The 19,930-nt window shown below is 36.4% G+C and overlaps 1 protein-coding gene across 3 annotated transcripts in view; it reads right to left on the minus strand.

Moving 5' to 3' along the window:
• NF1 (neurofibromin 1) overlaps nt 1-19,930 on the minus strand; it is a 105,320-nt gene that overhangs the window by 81,437 nt on the left and 3,953 nt on the right. For all 3 annotated transcript variants that reach the window (XM_076354855.1, XM_076354854.1, XM_076354856.1), the window contains exons 2-12: nt 13,637-13,780; nt 10,951-11,034; nt 8,458-8,648; nt 6,060-6,166; nt 5,738-5,805; nt 5,415-5,490; nt 4,752-4,909; nt 3,917-4,090; nt 3,616-3,738; nt 3,243-3,317; nt 1,936-2,067 (exon numbers count right to left, since the gene is read on the minus strand). In XM_076354855.1, the coding sequence (XP_076210970.1) occupies nt 1,936-2,067; nt 3,243-3,317; nt 3,616-3,738; nt 3,917-4,090; nt 4,752-4,909; nt 5,415-5,490; nt 5,738-5,805; nt 6,060-6,166; nt 8,458-8,648; nt 10,951-11,034; nt 13,637-13,780 (1,332 nt within the window). The remainder of the gene's footprint in view (nt 1-1,935; nt 2,068-3,242; nt 3,318-3,615; nt 3,739-3,916; nt 4,091-4,751; nt 4,910-5,414; nt 5,491-5,737; nt 5,806-6,059; nt 6,167-8,457; nt 8,649-10,950; nt 11,035-13,636; nt 13,781-19,930) is intronic.

Consider the following 19,930-nt stretch of genomic DNA (forward strand, 5'->3'; position numbering starts at 1 on the left):
CCTTATATCAGCAGGGATTAAATTAGTATTTTTGCTTACAGCTACCAAAATAGTTACAAGACAGTAACTTGGACAAAAATACTGCCATTGTGGATATTCAACACAAGACAGAATACAACACTCTTTAGTTAAACTGTTCTGTCTGGTTTATTATTTGCAAAGATCTCAAACAATAACATCAACTTGTTTTTCATTTTCACTAAACTTACAAGTTTTTAACAAAAAAAAAAAACCTAGCTTGAAATCAAGGTAACTGAAGAAGAGTTATGACATTGTATAATTAAATTCCACAAGAAATTAGAACCTCATGCTATTTTGCTAAATAGTTAGTGCAAAAATATACAGAATAAAATCTACCACATAAAAAAGCATCTGATCAAGAAATTCGTACCACACTGGTAGAGGTTAACTAATTCTGCGCTAAACCTTAGTTCGCTACAGTTAAGGGAATTCTGAGAAGAGGCACATGGCAAAAGAAGCCGATTCATTTATGTGAAGCAATTTATTTACTTCACACAATCAAAGCTGAAGACTATCGATAAACAAAGACAGGGACACGACTGCTCTCTGCAAATACATCAAGGGGACAAACACTGGTTTGAAGCTATCGGACAACACTGGAACAAGAACAAATGAGGATAAGTTAAACAGAAATAAGTTTAGGCTGGAAATTAGAAAACAGTTCTAACCACCAGAGCAGGGAGATTCTGGAAGAGCATTGTGATGGAAAAGTAGGGGGCAGAAGGAAAAGAACAGAACCAACAAAAAGCCTTTCCTTCTAGGAAAGAGCTCAACTGGTTGTGAAAGGGATTGCCTCGCAATTGCCAAGCAGTGCTGAAGAGGTCTCCTCCAGCCCTACATTCTTACGTAAAACATGCTACCTCTTGCATCCCAGATGAAGCGACTGCAGTGGTAACTATGCACAGAAAAGTCGGAGCAAGGAAAGGCTTTTCTGCGGTAGTTACAATGGGTCATACTTACAGCAACAGAGGCCCACTGCCATGCAAAACAGTGACTGGTTGGCATCTGACCATGTGAGCGACAGCAGCCAATAAGAACGGAAAATAAGAAGCAGAAGACAAAGCACCACCAATCAATGTCAGAGTTGCCATTACAACACCCCTGCTATTTTCTCAACAGATGAATATATACATGTACAAAGCAAGTCAAACATGTAGCTTTCAACTAAAGGTATTTTGATCATTTGCTTTCATTTGAGAAGCCCAATAGGAGTATTTTCATGTATCATTTTAGGCCTTCTAAAACAACCAACCAAATTCACTTGACACATCAAAAGTCCTAAATGGAAAGTTCAGAAGAAAGGCAACGCAGCTGCATGTGAACTTACTAAAAAAATTTGGATGAACTACAAATTTGAATTTACTCAAGATTTTTTCCAAGACAACCAAGAATATTGACTTTATCTCATAATGGTTGAAAAATCTTTTACTTTGTTGCTGTCACCAAGACCAAACAGTCAACTTGCCCAACAGAAAGCAAGCAAGACAAATGAAGAGATACTCATGTCAATCATGGTAAAAGCACTGCAGTTTTCAGAAGTTATCTTCACATACAGAATGCTTTTGTTTTTCAGATTGAACAAGAACGGACACATTACCTAGCTATTCACACAGCAAGAAAGCTTAAAATGAACAGTTAGCCACAGAGGACAGTTACAGAAGAAATACTTCTATGTTGCCAGTTTAAGAACAGCATGAAAACTGAGAAACATACATCACTGACTAGAAACAGTTAGTCAATACACCACCTGCAAGGTTTACAGAGCATGTATGGCTCTCTGTTGCTTTTTGGATTGCAATGTTTTTCCCCCCTCTAGTTTCCAGTCTAAAGTTAATGAATAAAAAAGCTGGAATGGAATGGAGACACGGGAAAAACAACGGGTTTGTGTTTTAACAGCTTCTTTAGAAGTCTTACTGGAGTCATGCGAACTGCTGGATGTGACCCACAGCCTTGAATAGCTTTATGAAGTGTCTCACTGAACATGCTGCGAAGCTCCATGGAATGGCAGTACACAGCATCGATCTTGGGCCACCAGTCCAACGCAGACTAGAATGAAAGCACAGAAATGCTCAAACAGTAAACTGGTAATATGTGAGTTAGATTATGATTTATTTTACACCTCTAAAAGTTACAAAAGCTGTAGTATAACTAAGCTTTACACATGAGTATTTTACAAAGTATTACTGATACGTTAATTTTGCATTCTCACCCTAAAACTCGTAGTATTTAAATGAGTTGTAACAGAAGCAGTACTTCCAACTTAGCTGCTTACTATATTACTCTTCTTTCTGAAAAAGCACAAACTCTGAAACCATGAACGCAGGAAACCATGGTAGATTTCAGGATACTGAATGCTAGTAATACTTCAAAACAAACAACGTGCACTCAATTCACTGTGATACACTAAACAAAATGGAAAACTGGTATTTTAAGTGCTTGATAATATCTGAAAAGCTGTATTACTCCACCAGATACACCACCACATCTACAGTAGCATTTTCGCCCCTATTGGTCAACGTGCCGAATACTTTTTTTTTTTTAAATATAGTGTTTTCATTATGATGTTGGGATAAATGAAATACAACATGTTATGCACATTAAGTAAGGCTGGTTGCTCAACACTGACTGATTCTATTTTCATACTGATCAGGAAAGTATTTCTAAACAGTATAAAAATTAAAGTCGTATTTTAGTGACTTAAAGTACAATAACTCATTTAAGATGAACAACTGCACAAACTTTCAAAATATTTTTGGCACTCAACATTTACTACAATTTTACACTATTAAATTCATACTGGATCAAATCCCTGAGCAAAGCCATGAGGCCAGCTCTTCCCCTAAGTTCCCAAGTCAATATACTACAAGTAGTAGAAGGTGGTGTAACAATGAATGTCCTGAGAGTGTTTTTCATGTATCAATAAAGCAGTACCTATTATAAAACCAGAGAACGTAAGATTCATTTGTCGTCCTACATTAGAGGGTATTACAACATATTTGTATTGAAATTTTATACTGGAATACAAGCTCTCAAACTGGGAATCCAACTGGTGGACAGCGTGAACAAAGATTTGTATGTCGTTCCTTATTAGCAAGCAACTCTTGCTGCATGGATACAGGCAGCAAGATTTGGTCTACAATTCATATTGTATTTAATAAGCAGATACTGATCTGAATAGAAGCCACAGATTGCTGGGCTGATAAAATACTTTCAGAACTTACATTTGTGATTATTCGGTGGAGCGAATTTACCAGTACATAATGAAATGTTGATGGGGAATTCTGTGCCAAGCAGATCTACAATAAAAATACATAAAAGCCACTTAGGAACATCTTTTCCTTTGCCATCTTTCTTATCATGCTGAATAACATACTGGAGCCTTTTTATTAAATTGACAAAGCTGTCAAATCTAAACATGAGAAAGTCTAACCAGCTAAGAAAAGATTTATAAAAACATGCAGGGATTTATTACTAAGGGATATTTATACAGTTAAACTTATTTATGAGCTTCCAGCTGCTGTTAGCGCATCTTTCATAATTAACAGGTCATCAATAGCACATGGATAATGACTTACCAGTAAGTAGTGCTCTCACCTTAAAGTGTTGGTTATTATGAGGGTTTATGCGGAAGCAGGAAACTAAGCAGTCAATCATAAGGTCTACATCTGCATTTTGATTGCCTCTTGAAAAAGGTTTGCTTGGATTAAACAGCAAATTCTATATATTTCAAAAAAATATAAATATATAAATCAGATACCAAGATTATTCTTCTCTACTTTCAATATAAAACCTTCCACTGAAAAACACTATGGTCAATTAAGGAGAAATTCAAAGTTTATTTCAGTATTTTAAAATTGAAATTTCTTCACTGCAATTAGGAAACAGACATTTTTACCTTAAGATCTACTACCATGGACTGCACTAGTAGGAAAATGACAGAATTATCTTCCCAGTTGATGTAGGTAGATGCTTTGCACAGTTTAACACAAGCAATAGCAGCACTTTCAGTCAGCTGTCTGCTCCCACTGTGGCCTGCAAGTGCCTTCCTGAGATTGTCCAGGAACAGTTTCTGCAGAATTCAAATCAGGAATAGTTATAACCAGAGCTTTGGTAATCTGTGGTCAGGGTTTTTAGATCCTTAAATATTAAAAATAAACAACACTGCATTTTCTGATCAGAAATCATGGCTATTGGGATCGCAAAAAACAACTCGATGCAGCATTCTGAAGAAACGTTATGACTATTAAAGACATTAATTTTGAACGATCTAGGACAATCCGAATGGCACAAACACAGATGGTTGTTTACTCTTAACCATGATGTTTGCAGCCACATGAAATTCAACATCTGCTACAGGTACTGCAGTTGTGGAACACGCAGTACACACACTGCAGAAGCCTAGGTCAGTACAATAGAGGCCAGCTAGAAGCAATGCTAAGTTTGCTACTGGTGGAGGCAGGGGAAATCGCAACACTAGGATTCAAATCTCCAAGGAGATGTAAAAGTTCTGAAATATCATTGTTTGGGACATACTATCTGTATGAATTATTGACAGTGAAAGAACATATGTTAGGTGAGAACTTAAAAAGGGTGCAGAAATTTACATATGGAATTGTAATGTGCTTTTTAGGCAGGAAAGACAAAATAAAATATACCTGAAATATAGAATAAGCAAAGACAAGCATCCTCTAGAAATCAGAACCAGAATTCAGACACTTTTCTTCTCTTACCTTGTTCATTTTAGTTTCTTCTACCACATCCTTTGCTATATCTTGGATTATCTCTGGACACAGGACCAGGAGTATGATTTGCAGTGGCCAAACTGCTGCTTTACGTTTTGTGCTTTCAGCAAAGCCATCCACTAAGTCAAACAACTTCTCTGCACAATCTGCATAAAATATAACCCCAAGTTCAATACCAATTTTAATTATGAAAGGGTAAAGAATAGGTATAAAAGAGCAGAGGGATAGCTCCACCTACACAGAAAAAAGTTCTGTTTTGCATATTACTGGGGATAAAATGGTCTCAACCCAGTTAAAGCCATGGTTTACCTGAAAATATAAATTTTCCTCTCTCTTTGACTAGAGACAAATACAGGTGGTGTTCTCTTAAGTTGGTTTTTTTTTTCCCTGTATCAAGATGAAAAAATATATATTTAAGGAGTTTCCATCTTTTGGGTTTTATTTCTTTGTGTTGTGAACCACAAAATGAATCTTTAAAAGGTAAGTCAGGAGAGAAAAGAGATAGCAATATATCCTTGCCCTGACAAAGTCTGACAGAAATTTGTTTCTTATTTGCAGGCTACACAAGAAGCAAAGAGGGCATAAAATGCAAGTAAATGTAGTGATGCCTGAGAAACCAACTTTTGAACACTGTCATTTGTTATGCCTTACCAGCCATATCAGTCTGTGGTGTTTGATACAGCTTTGTGAATTCATCAGGATAGTTTTCCACCCAGTTCCAAAATGCCTGCAGATAATGCAAAACATCTTTACATTCCAGAGCTTAAAAATATTTTTTCTGAATATATTCATGTATTTAAATGAAGAGAGATTTTACTATTACTTCTAATCACTCGACATTTCTTGCAAAACATATATGCAAAGGGATGCACCAACATATATTTTATAGTAAATTACTGAATTGCAACTACTCCTAAATTAGATAAAGTCTGCAAATAAGCAATGAAACAGAAGATAAATATTAAAATACTTACCTTTTCAAGACTGTTGATAACAGCTAACTGAGCTACTTTCTTAAGGGCTTTAAACTTGAATACAGTCTCTGTAAAGGTAAAACATTTCTGCATTTAGAAAAGAAACTTGGTTCTAAAAAGCAACACAGATTATAAAAGACATTTGAAGTGCAAAGCAAATTTTAAACCAGTGTCTTTATGCTACTTAAGTATTTTTAAATATTTTGGTAATGACTATTTGGAGTAAAACACAGCAATAGAAAGATATATATCAATACCTTGTGTCATCTCTAACTAGCCATATTCAGGTAAAAATATTCCAAAACACAGGCTCAAATCATACCTTGCAAGAGTCGTTTTAGTTTTGAACAATCCACACTGATGTACTGTAAAAGTTCAATATCATGAACATCAGCATTATCTTCTGAACAAACAGTCAGTTCCTGTAATCTAAAAATATGCAAAGTAAACCAACTTCTCAATCAGATTATGTCCGATAGGTATGAACACATACCTATGACTCTATACATTTGAATAGCAGGGGAATATTATATGATCTCCTCATATAATACGATCTCCTCAGATAAACTTTTTCAGGTTTAGAAATGAAAGACAGACCTTGCATGATTAAGAGTTAATATTATAGTCTTATTCCACACTCATACTGAAAATGGATCTAGAAATACTAGTGATGAGTCTTACAGGATACCAATACCATCTGGTGATAGTCTGTTTATGCCCAAGATTAGCCTAAATCCTTCTGTTATCTACCATACTCTAGCAGTAATCTTGTCATCTTTTCATCTAAATATTAAATTTATGGAATCATGACACCTTTAGACTGCTCCTTAACAGCAAGTCTTGCCCCAGCTAATTTCAAGAGTAAAGCAGTGACTGATGGTACTTAATATCGCTGAAGAGAGCTGCAACCACTCTGTAAGCTAAAGAAGGTCCATGTTTTTCTGGTCTAAAGAAACAAGATGAAGTTTAATCACACCATTTTAAACACAACGGCATCTTTTCACTCTTTTGTGTTAGATGATTTACTAAACATCTCATCAGATACGAAGCCACTAATAACTAAATCATATGTTCTCATGAGCTAAAGATTGCCATGTCTTATTCCAAAGCTACAGATGTGTTTTAGGCATGGAATGTGATTTCTAGTACTACACACAAAAGCAGTTCTTCATTTCTTCAACGCCAGGGAAACTTAACAGCCCTCGCTGGGAATGGGAAGGTCCCCACTGCTGTGCTTTTCGTGCCAAAAATCCCCCAGCTGCTGTACAAGGCCTAGAAATATGCCTAAACAGGAAGCACAGGTCAAAAGAGCAGCAATGCTAACTGTCGGCAAGCTGACCCCTGTGGAGATCAGCAACAACTGGTCAAATATTTAACTATTTATGTACAAGCCATCTTGAAGTGAAAAACAGGTTAGGGAAAAAGCACTATGTTCCAGCTCAAATGGATGGTAAGAAGGGCTTTGGAGCTTGAGAACTAAACCATGCTACAGACATATGAATAAATATAGATCCATGGACTAGATTCAACGACTCTCAAAAAATCCTTCCTATAAAAGGAGCAAAAGAAATTGTTTCCATTTCCATAAGCAACAAAACATAATCAACCTATTGAGTAAAACCACATCCTCCACGCTAGCTGCCAAGTCTATGTTCTTGAAACAGAAGTTATTTAAGGGTCTGTAAAAGTTTTTAAAATACTTAAAATTTGAAATCATTAAATAATTTTAGACTGATTTCTAAAATGCAAGTACTTTCCAAAATGTTGGAATGGAATTGTTTTTACATTATAAGGAATATATAAATCTTTGTTTCAATTAAATTGGCACACTCATTTCTATGCGACCACATAAGGCTGCCCAAGCTCCACTTCTGATAAATCAAGGATGATGTTAGCTGTGACAATGTGTGATAAGAGCTAAGCTATTTCAAGCAACTTTCAAAAAACATCAAAGTAGTTCAGTAACAAAAAGCTTAATACACAACTCTAGTGGACTGGCAAAAGCTGAAGCAACAGAAAGACATGGAACAGGGCGAAAAGAGCAAAGAATAGATGGAAACATTGGGTCTGTCTCTCTTCTCACTTAGAATAGCAGAAAAGGCAGCTATTTTTACAGTAAATGTGCTGTGAAGCTCAAGTCAGTCAGAAGACAAATGGGTGTTTTCCAACTAACAAACAGTCCAGCTGTTTTGTCCCCTTCAGGCATAAGATACATTTAACACAAAAGCCTTCAAGCAGGAAAAATTAGGAAGGAAAACAGCCTGGGGGCTCCAACAGAGCTGTAGACAACCAGAAATTTTGCATTCTAAATTCATAAGTAAATGGATACAAGCCATTATCTTCAGCATCCTTTTTTTTCCAAAACATCTTGCACTCACAGGAACTTATTCAACTTATTCAGCTGAGTTGTTATTTTCACTCTACAACAGCATTTGACTTGTACTTATGAAGGCAGATTAAAAAGAGCAATAAATGCAGCTCACAGAAAATATGCTGGCAGTAACCTAGAATGGATATGAAACAGGTTCATTTTGTAACCTGAAACTCAAGTAAAATTTTGAAAGGTAGAGGGAGTTTCACTTAAGAACTATCTTGTTAAATATCATTTAAACAGTTAACTTTTCTGAAATTAGAAAGACTACAATTCGTGACATGTTCTAGACACCAATATTTAGTAGATCTTCTAATACACTACATCAGGCTACTGAAAAAACACCCACCTGGTGGAAATGCGGCTGAACACAGCATTAAAGTTATTGCAGCTAAGAGAAAAAAGAACCCCAGAGGCAGAATTTCGTAGTTCAGCTGCATGCTGGTTCCCTTCACGGTAAGTGTGGATGAAGTGGCAGATTTCTGGCAGCAACTGTTTTACCAGCATAGTCTCGTCTAGTCGCATGGTATCCTTTGGTTGCTAAAAATAAACATTCAGTATTTCATGAAATTCCGTTTTGTAGGTTTGGAGGCAAAAAAAATGGAGCATCTGCCACTAGTAGGCACAGGACCTGAATCTGAACTTCTAATTCTGCCTGCAGGCTACCACTGACCATAGTGTAAGTAGTCTACACAGAAAAGGCTTCTTTCCATTTGAACAATAACCCATATCATTCAAACCATCTTACATTTTCAGTTAAGTCTCCAAAATATGTAGCACACCAAGTCGACCAATGTCACCAAGTATCAAGCAAAATATCAAACTAGTTTTTGAAGTAAAACACACTTCTGTTTTGATGAATGCACCCTGTTGATCTGTGTAAAGTGTAAGCAGTAGAGCATTAACTATCTCAGCTTTGAATGGAAGCTCAAAGGGCAAAGACCCCCCCCTTACTTCTCTTCTGGCTAGTATTCTAACCGCTATATTTTGACAGCAAATATTTTATAGAAAAAAATGAACCAAAAAAGAGGTGCTTCTCCCTTGCCTGGGATTGCTTTATACAAGTCAAAAATGGCTTAACTTTCCTGCAGAAGAAAAATCTAATTTTTGCCAGTTTGCACAGTATGAGACATAAGGAAACTATTTATGCAAGAATTCAAAGTGAAACTTTGCTCTACTAAGAGCAAGTTTTAACAGAAGGGTCAGCATTAAAGCTTTCTAAAATTCTACCAATGAATTTACCATAGGGAATTGGGAAGTTTCAGAGACTCCCACTTAGTTGACCTGAGTCCTGTTGCCATGAGAACTTGATGAAACATTGAGCAAGAACAGCAAGCAAGAAATATGTCTGAAGATATCACAGAACACAACACTCTTTGTATAGAACTTTGGCTCAGTCTTATTAAACATATACTGGCTCAACTTGCTCTCATTTGAATTGACAAAGCAAGAAGTATTCAGCACAATTTTAGGCTGTTCAAATATCATCATCTATCAGGAAAAAACCACTAACATTTCAAACAATATATATATATATATATATATATAAAAGAAATATTTTAAAATAATTAATTTCCAAAGTTAAAACAGTTTTTTTGACTCACTGCATCAAAGACACAGAAAGTGCCAAAAAGGGGTATTTACCTCAGCTGTAAAAGCTGAAAATTATTCTGGAAGATGTATTTACCTGGATCTTTTGTGAATTTAGAAGAATCCACAATTATTCAGACTGTTTTAGTACTGTAATATAAGATATGCCGCTTGACAAATCTAACCATAATAAGGTCATTACCTTATAAAGAAAGAACCTTCAAAAACTGTTGCAGGGAAACAGCAAAGAGCTTAGATGATTTCATGACATTCATCCAGGAATACAGCTTTAAAAAAAAAATTCCTTTCTTGTTAAAGGAATAAACCATTGCAAATTTTGCTCACAGTGAAGTTTGGCTTTGCAATTACACAGTTTAGCACAGTAAGTTGTACAACATTTACATCCCAAAGGTAATAGCAAACTGCCTTGCAGCACAGCTCTGACTGGAAACCTCGGGACTGGACTCCCAGTGGAAGTTTGGACATGGTTAACCAATATAATCTAGGAAACACCTGCAAAAGTAATCTTCAGAATAGTGATAGCAAAGTTTCTGCTGTATATACAAGTACATGAAACTACTTCACCAAATGAAAGTCTTAAGAAATTTAAAGAAAAATCAACACTGTATGCAGAAAACTTACTAGCATAAAACTTAAAATACTTGTACTGAATTATCTGCTACTTTTAACATGATTTACTATCCCATTACTTTTTCGGTTTAAATTGTGGGATAAAAATGTTTGCATGCATCTATTCAAAAACTACTGAGCAGAATATGCCACAAGCATTCAAAGCTTATAAAAAATCTAGCGAAGCTTCATAACCACATCTAATTCTTCATTTGGGTTTGTGTCTTCCCTTACTCCAGTTCACACGTGTGTCTGAGTGCAGTTGTCTGCAATTCTTTTTACAAATTATTAAAAGAAAATTATTATTTATAACTCCACAAATTAGTTGAGTAGTGGGAAGGACAAATTCAAAAGTGTACTTGAATCTGTATAGCTGAAAAAAAAAAATCACTAATTTCAGGCAAGAAAAAAGCACCCCACAAATCCTTAATTTATCAGCTATATCAACTACTTGCATTTATAGGAAGTTTTACTATTTTTTTAAACGGCACTAATCTTACTTTGCTCTAAATCAGATGAGTTTTAACTTTAGTACCAGTAATAATAGATACACAAGCATTTGACTTGTACTCTCTAACTTATTTGATTCCAACTCAGCAATTGCTTATGCAAGCCTACTCACCCCTGCCAGACATTTTTCCAGTGTATCCAAGATAATCAGCTGAGATAGATATAAATTCTTTTCAGCAGTTTCTCCAAATATTCTCTAGAAGTAGAAAGGATATGGATTCATCCGAGACACGGAAATTTGACTTGTAACGCATTGAAGTAATGTAGCAAAGTAGCACAATAAGTTATGGCTCCTTTACTGCTCTGGTTTTGAGTTTAGAAATAAAGCCAGCAAAAATTAGATTAAAATAGGAATTAAAACCTTATTGCTGAAGAAATATCTTTGTCTAGTCTGCAATGCCAAATCTAATAAGGAACAAACAGTTACCGCAAAGTAACACTGGAGGTACACTGCAGCCCCTTACCTTCATCAGGCCTATAATTTATTCAGAAATGAAGGTTATACCTTTTCAGAAACTATTTTGGTATCAATTACTGCTGAGTCTTTTCCGATTATGTATTTCATTGCCAACATCTTAATAGAACTGATGTTACAACAAATCTGTATCGACAAGCTTATTAGAGTGTTGCAAAATTTAGCACAGACCACAGGAAGAAACACGAGACCCTCCAAAAATATGCCACACTTCAGATACAGGATGAAGGCGGAATTCCATCGGGTGTTTAAGCTAGCACCCAATTTTACTGCCAACAATAGTGACTAGTTCCAGCAATATTAAGACATCAAAATAAAGCAGAAAAGATTTAGCCAAAAATATATTGGTACTATTGCCTACACGTGGAACACATGTAGAAGTCACCCAAAATAAGTTATATTTTAAACCACGTGAGAGGTTAGCTCAACTAAGTCTAAGTTTCAGCAGAGTCCAAACCCTGAAGACTTTTTCTAAATGTAAGACCATTATGACAGTCTATTGGTCTGTTTTGTTTCAGCTACAGAAATCCTTCAGAAATATTGCTGATTCATACAGTAGCTCAGTCCATCAAACATAAAAAAATGTAAGTCTTGCTCCTCAGGGCAAAGCAAATGTTGACTTTTTTTATTGACATTTTTAGCTAGGTCTTTCCTCTCAAAATCTATATATCATATACAGAAACTTGTTTTATCTGTGTAGTTTTCTCATTTATCAGACGATCATCTTACACATCAACACATTCCTTCATGCCTATGGAGTTTAATTAAAATAAATTCTCTCTCAGAAGGGATTACAGGTAGCTTTAAGCAGCCTAAAATCCCTAGCAGTAGGGCAACCTATTTTCTGATTTTAACAATCCTTTGTAGTGTTTTAGCAGATGTGCATCTCTATACAACTGGCATCCAAAAGAGCTCACTGCAAACTATCTTATTAAAACCATAAAAAAAAAAAGTACTGCTAGAGTTTGGCCAGTTCTGTTACCTGTTCGTGGAGATTCCACGTGATCACAAATCACACAACTTCAAAACTCAATGAACTAAACTTTTCTCATGACAAATCCAAAACCAGACCTTCATAAAAAAAAAAAAATCCAACTGCGTCTTTCTCCTCATAAAGGATTCCTAAACTTTCCATTTACCCAACTCTATGGTAAGAATTATTTTTCTAGAGGCAACACACTATGGACATCCACATTTTTTCCTTCTACGTTTCTCTTCTCTTTGGTTCCACTGAGATCTATTTTAAAAGACAGTTTCAGTGATGCTGATGAGTCAAATATTTTGATGGATTTCAGGAATCATTTTATGGTTCCCTTGGAGGCAGAACAAAAAAACAGTACGCAAAAGGAAACCATCTACTAAGACACCTGGCTCTAAAGATTTCTCTTTGGGAACCCACAGAAAAATCACCTTGAACCTCATCCCTTCACACCAGTGTACTGCCCTCAAGTACCAACATTAAGTGGTTTAATGAGAGGCTGTGATCCATATCAAACAGTAAATGGAAGAGATGCGTATCACTCCCACACATTTTTCATTCACTTTTTCTTACTGATAGTAAGGTATCCCTTTGGAGGTATGAGTCTATAGTGGCAGTATTAGACAAGAGATTGTTTTCGAAGATTTTTCTTACAGGGTTCCAACTGAAATTCATCTGGCTGTTAAAATATTTATATATTTTACATACACACACACAAATGCTAAAACATCCAAACAGCCTGGAAAATTCAAATAGCCTAAGTTTTAAATCCTTTTCCCTTCTTCCTTTCCCAAAACGATTCCTGGCAGATCATGCTCTGGCAGGACAGATGAGGGGAGAAAAAAAAAACCTCCTAGTGCTGCTGCTCAGCAGCTCCTTTGCCTTACTGCATTCCTCCTCTATAGACTTTGCTAGCACTGCCTCCCTAGCTAAGTGAAGGGGATGGAAAACATCCTCCCCCACCTTCTAACAAGTAGCGCATTCTACTGGTATCTGAACATTGCTGAGAGACCCAATGTAGCATTAGGTACCTTTATGTACCCACTCCTTAGCTAGCCACATACCTTCTCAGCTACAGACTGTTCCCATGACTAACAGAAGATTCTCCTTAATCACCACCTTCCTTTAGATTTCTCTGCCACAACTATCTCATCGCTTTTATATGTAACACAGCTCAGTGCTGTTAGTGAACTTTAGCACATGAGGATGAAAAGAAAAAAATTAAGTGTAAAAGGCAAGCAACAATTTGACTAAATTTCAAGTGACTCTCTGCAGATTGTATAATATGAATAAATAACAACCATTTTGAAAAATCACCCAACAACCCAAAATTAGAAAACTTACCATGTTATTAACATTTTTTAAGATATTAGTGAGACCACTGATGACCAGGGAAAACTTGTACTTGGAAATGTTTATGAGACATTCCTTGTTGTGCTCCGTACTGACTTTGGTGTGGGTATTCTGCTGGCCAGCCTTTATTGGAAGCTACAAAGAGAGATAAGCATTATAAGTTTTTACATTGAAAGTTACGTCTTTAAAGATGGCTTAAAAATTTTTGAGACACCAGAAACAACCTTGAAAAAACATTCTAAAAGAGACAACTACAAACACATTATCTCATTTTCTCTACATTCATCTTTCTACTAGTTATCTATAAAACAAAATACTGAAGTTCACCTATTCCTTTTTCTGAATTGAAACTAAACCTCTATTTTGTGATAGTTTCTACAAACCAAATGTCAAAGCAATCAAAAGGAGCAGAAAAATGTGAGTAAGAGAGAACTCTGAGAAGAAGTTTCCTTATTTCAAAAATTGGCTCGTTAAATACCAAAAATCTTCACAAGGCTAATACCTGCAAGAAAAAAACCTGCATCTTGAAACCTGAGAGGAAGTAAAATCACAGTAGCTCACAAAGCAGGTGAGTTGGAAGGTGGTAACAGTGGTTCCACGTGTGTCCTCTACTCCTTCACAGGACAGAACTGGCCAAGAGGTACAACCGAGTCCCAGGAAAAACCACCCCCGACAGCCACCGCAGGCCCTAGGGACTTGGGTTACTTAAGGGTTCCCACACAAACACATCCCACCGCTAGCCAGGTGATGAAGTCTCAGCCTCAAACACGCTTCAAGCACTTGCGAGCCAAATACAACTTGTGAGCCCCACATTACCTATCCTTGCCCAACATCCAGTGGTAAAAACTAGACTTGAAATGCATCTTTTCCAGGAAAGATAAGATTCAGAGTGACTGCACAAAACTGAGATGTTTCTCCTACTGGGTGAACACTAGGCACTTTGTTTCATGCTGTACCCAAATTCTTCCAGGGTCACAAACGAGTCACTTCCCAAGCACACACTCACTTCCCCTGCACGCTCCTCACTGGAGTCGGCCCGTTAGGAACCACCACGTGAAAATGTGAGAAGCCACTCATCGGAAAAATTCATTTTACTGAGGATTTTTATTTTTAAAAAGCAAACAAGTGTGGGAACAAAAAAGGAACCAGTATTATCACCTCTTTTTATAATTCACATGTGCCATTTGTGTTTTAAAGCGTGACCTAGGAATTCACTATCTATAGAAACTTTAATCGCTACTACAAGTTTTAACCAATTTTGACTAGAATTCTTGAGAAACGTGTATTCTGAAAGACACTGATAGCTCAAAGTAAATGCCACAATATAATATTTTTGCATTTGAAAGGGTATCTTTAAAAAAAAAAAAAACAAACAACACAGAGAGAGAGAGAATTTAAGAGAGGTTAAAAGAAGGATTCCAAGGAATTACAATCAACTTCACAGCTGCAAATTGCTTAAAGAGCAACCTTCCAGGCTGGGGGCCTCGGCAGACTTGGTGAGGGTACTTCCCATACTGTCATCCAGTTAAACTGCTGTCAGCAGTCACGAACATCTCCGCCAACCATTTAACATTACTATCTTCGTTGATAAAAGTTTAAAGGCCCATATTTAAAATGCTAGATGAATTGTATTAAAGAACCCCAAACTTGGAGCATTTTTTTTTCAACAGTTTTGACTGCATCATTAAATGCAGTCTACTTAACATTGACATCTTCCATTTGTAGGGAAATGGACCTCTTTAACAGACTATCTAGTTGTTATGCCCAAGTGTAATTTCCTCTCCATATAAATGGTGGTTTGGGTTTTAAGTATCAGTTCTTTTGGTACCACAGACCAGGATCACATTGGAAATTGGCTGTTTTCTTCCTAAGAGAATGGTTGACACTTATTTAAAAAAAAATGACTGAACTGCCATGCTAGATCACACCAAAGACCCAACAGCAACAGAAAGGTCCATGAGGAATGCTTGCTTTCGATTCAGACAGTGGCTTAGGGATCACTGGCACCAAGCGTTGCATCCAGGGAACCACACTAGAAGACTACCCCTCCATAAGAAGGTCTGATGCTTTTCACCTGCGCAACCTCCTATAGCAACAAGTTCCATAGGGCAGTCAAGGTAATTTTCACTTCATTTTGTAATTCCCTTGCAAGTGTTCAGATCGTAATGCTTTAAAACAGTGCGATGCATTTCAATGCGCTCATTTTAAAACTGGAAAAAGCAGAACAAACAGCATTTATGACTCAAGCTTTGTTTTCATTGTTGGATGTTATTTTTACAATACATTTTTGGAAGTCATTAGTGGAAGATAGATACATTTAATTAAAAATTTCACCATTACTAGTACCTTTTATTTGAATTTTCAAGTCTCCGTGCTGACAACAACAGAAAAGCTCAATACCACTGAGTGACAAAACACTTCAGAAGTGCCTCTCAAAGAAATTGTGTCATAGATCTAGTTCTGTAGGCTTCCACACTATAGAAACATCGTATTACACACTTTTGGAGCTTCCTGCCACAACAGCCATTGCAACAAGGTCACCTAGAAGTAAAACTGCTTTTTATACTACCATTTAAAATAGGAAACTATATAAAAAGGAAATATTAGCACTGTTGTTTTGGGTATTTTTATTTCTCAGCTATTTCCTTTGTGCGCTCTGACATGCTGGAGCATTATATATCCCCTAATGGAATGCAGTGCCAGTGCTGAGTGACCAAAAAGAAACTATTTAACTTCTATACAAATATTGATCAATCTAAACATTACAAGAAAAAAAGAAGGAGAAGAAAAAAAAAGTTGAAATTTTACTTTCATTGCCTTTGATTTTATTTTAGGAAAAAGAAAGACTGACACAAATGGTTTCCTGTAGAGCTTTTAGTTGAATTAGAAACAGAAATTAAAGCACAAAGCTTAAATATAACTGGAGCTTCAAACTATGAACACACGCACCATTTTGAACTCATCCCAGTTTAGCAAACTACTCCAATTCAGCTTTTTTCACTGTTGAAATAGGAAGCAATAGTCAACAACCTTGTAACTACATTGGTGCATGTACAACCCACACTGAGGCATGCTGCCATATACCCTCTCTCTCTCTAATCCAGTTTGACTACATCTCCTTAAGGTGTCACATAAGCTACAGAGGACGGGGAACAATGGCATTTTGGTCTATAATGTGCCTTATTTTATGCAGTGGACAAAGACAAAATAGGTAGATGAAATCTGCAGTCTTTCCAACTATCAAATTTTAAATCTTTTAAGATCAATTTAAAAAGAACATTGCTGCAAAAGACAAGGAAAAGCCATTAAGTAGCTGAGCCTGACAGTTGCAATAATACAGTACAAGACCCAGTGTATCCTGAATTCAGGATACAAGTCATCTTGCATATCAGGTATCACTGAAACAACTAGAAAAGCAAATCTGTAAGATGAAGCATCCAAGTATCTACCAGCTTACACCAGCCATGCAAGCTCCCTAGTTGTTAAAACACATCTTTCGACCACATAAACAGTTTAAGACAAGCTTTGTTTCTAGAAATGCATTTCTGACTTCAATTTAAGAAGCCCTGCTGACGTATCTACAGCTTCTCCCAAATCTGCTACTGATACAATACTGAAACGGAACCATTCTCACAAGGTTTACTGAATGCAAAGAGATAACAAAGCACTGTCAGTAGGAGAAAAAGCAACACAGATCATATGAGATTATTATTTTCTTTACATTTCCAAAAGGTATATCACAATAACAGGTAAACCTTAGAAATGGAGATCTGAACCACATACCCTCAAGAAGACAGGATTGTTAAGACTAATCCAGCTGAATTAGTGGCTATTAAAAGATCTTTGTTTTTTTAAAACAGTATTTGTTACCCAAAAGATGCAAATTCCTCTCTCAACCTGCAAAGTAAAACTAAATTCTACCATCTTCATGAAAAATTTCAATTAAATCACTAATCACAAATATTATTAAAAAATAATATCATTTAAGAAAAAAAAGGTGACTAGGCCAACCCAGATACACAGAATCATAGCACATGGTCAGCTGCTAGCATCTGAGAAAATAATACTAAAACAGCACTTCAAAAGCTTTTTCAACACACAGGTTTGGCATCTGAAAAATTACTGCCCCTAAGGATTAATATGGCATATGTTATTAACCATTCTACAATGGTGTCTGGCGGCCGCAAGTCGTCTGGTCAGTTTTCTCTCTACAGTGATATCCGGGAGGTCTGTAATCCTGCTGAAGAGAGAAAATGCAAAGGTTTTCCTATGCCTAATCACTCTTACCTATCTGTTTCTGGAGATAAAAGCGTTTCAGTCTCTTCAGACTTGTGAGACAATAACTTTGCCAACTTAAAATAAAACAAACAAACAAACAAACAAAAAACCCCACGCAAGTACTTGGCTATTCCAGAGAAAAACAGAAAACAAGATTTAATGTGCATTCTTAACAAGAACTTTATGGTCAAATTGTAAAAACTGGCTTTGAAACTTTAAAGTAAGTGCTACTACAGAATTGAAAAGCTGTTTAAAAAGTAGATAGCATTGTGGTATCTGATAGCATGCAAGACTGTCATCTCTTTGGAAGTGGCCTCAGTTTAGAGACTGATGTACTTTTATCCAAAAATGTTCAGTTAAGGAATCCTTCTTTGATCGTAGATGTTAATTATTAAGAAAAATGGGTATTTTCCATGTCGGTAGAAGAAATTAGCACCCATTTCAGGCATTCTCTAGTCTGATGCAATAAGGTACAGTCTTTTGCTAAACGTACATGGACATTGATTTGAAACTAACAACACTAATAGGCTTGAATGTCTGTCAAATATTCCACTCAGTCTGTTGAGAAAGGCTAACATTAAGCCATGGATTTTTTCCTTTATCACCTGCAATTAATGAACACAAAGTTTAATCATCTCTATTTAGTAAAAGACTGTACTTAATGTTCTTATTTTCAGAGGTTATGGAGCAAGTGTAAGTGCTTTATCACTTCAAACAAAGTCACTATTTCAACTTTTTTGTGCAAGATACAACTTTGCAGAACATTAAGAATTCAAAATCTAACAGATAAACCTAGTCTGCCACAGGATTCAGAATGACAGCTGTTGGAATCACTATCCTGACAAACCTCTTAACACAGACAGCAGTCACTGCCCAACCATGCACAGGTACTCCTCAATTCAGCACTTTCAAGATTCAACTTCACAGCGGTGGCAGACTGCAGAGCCCTCTTGCTGCCTCCACTACCTCTACCTCATGAAAATCACCAAGGTCTAAATCACCTTCGGAGAGGGGAAGGCGGGAGGCCATTCCAGGGGATCCACCTCAGTGAAGGAAATTCTCCACTTGTCTATAATGGGCTCATCATTTTCAGTAAGCAGCTTGAGATGTCTGAATGCATCTGAGCCTTGTGCCTTTGATTCAGATTCAGGAGAAAGTAACAAACATAACATCTAGGAAAAAAATCCCTAGTGCTATCCTTCACAGCACAGAAATCTACCTAGCTTTTCCCTTTCAAATAATTTCTTGGAACTTCTTCAGTAGACTGTAACACACAGATGTGCTGGTGAGAGACAGAAAATATACACAGTACCACTCTTTCCTCAGCATCAGTACTGTCAGAACCAGGTACAAATCTCTTTAAAAATCAACAAGCATCTTCCTCCCAACTATAAACATGCACTGCATCACCTTCTAAAGAGGCATTATTTCGTAAAAGAACCTCACAACTAAGCCTTCAGAAGAACACGGAACTCCGAAAATATTTTATATAGGTTACTCTAAAAAATATAATATTTTCAAAAGGTTAACTAAAAGTTGGTACTGTGAACAAACACATATTTACCCATACTGTTAACACAAACTGCTGTGTTAAATAAGGAAGGATCATCAAATAATCTCGATGCTTTTCAGCAGCTCATTAATGGACTCAGGTAACATCTGTTGCATGTAGGCCATTCCTTTATCTATTCTTTAGGACACCATCTGTACGCAGCATAGCACTTTGTTTTGAAATATATTACACACACTGTTTTAGAAAAATAAGATCAAAGCTGCTTCAGGTTTATGTTAGAGAAAGATGAAATAGCATACTTTGTGCTTAAGAGCAGCGTTATACTCTGTCTCAGTTCTTAGCTCCTGTGGAAGTCTGTTTCAGACAGAGTAGTTGTGGAAAAAAGTTCCATCTTCTGCATAGACCAGCCTTACCTTACAGCAAAGGATACCATTTCACTTGGGGAGCACAGCCAGCAGAACTCCACTGAAATACTTTAAAATACATCTTACTAC

This window comes from Aptenodytes patagonicus, chromosome 17, assembly GCF_965638725.1.
Source record: "Aptenodytes patagonicus chromosome 17, bAptPat1.pri.cur, whole genome shotgun sequence".
Taxonomy (NCBI): Eukaryota; Metazoa; Chordata; class Aves; order Sphenisciformes; family Spheniscidae; genus Aptenodytes; species Aptenodytes patagonicus.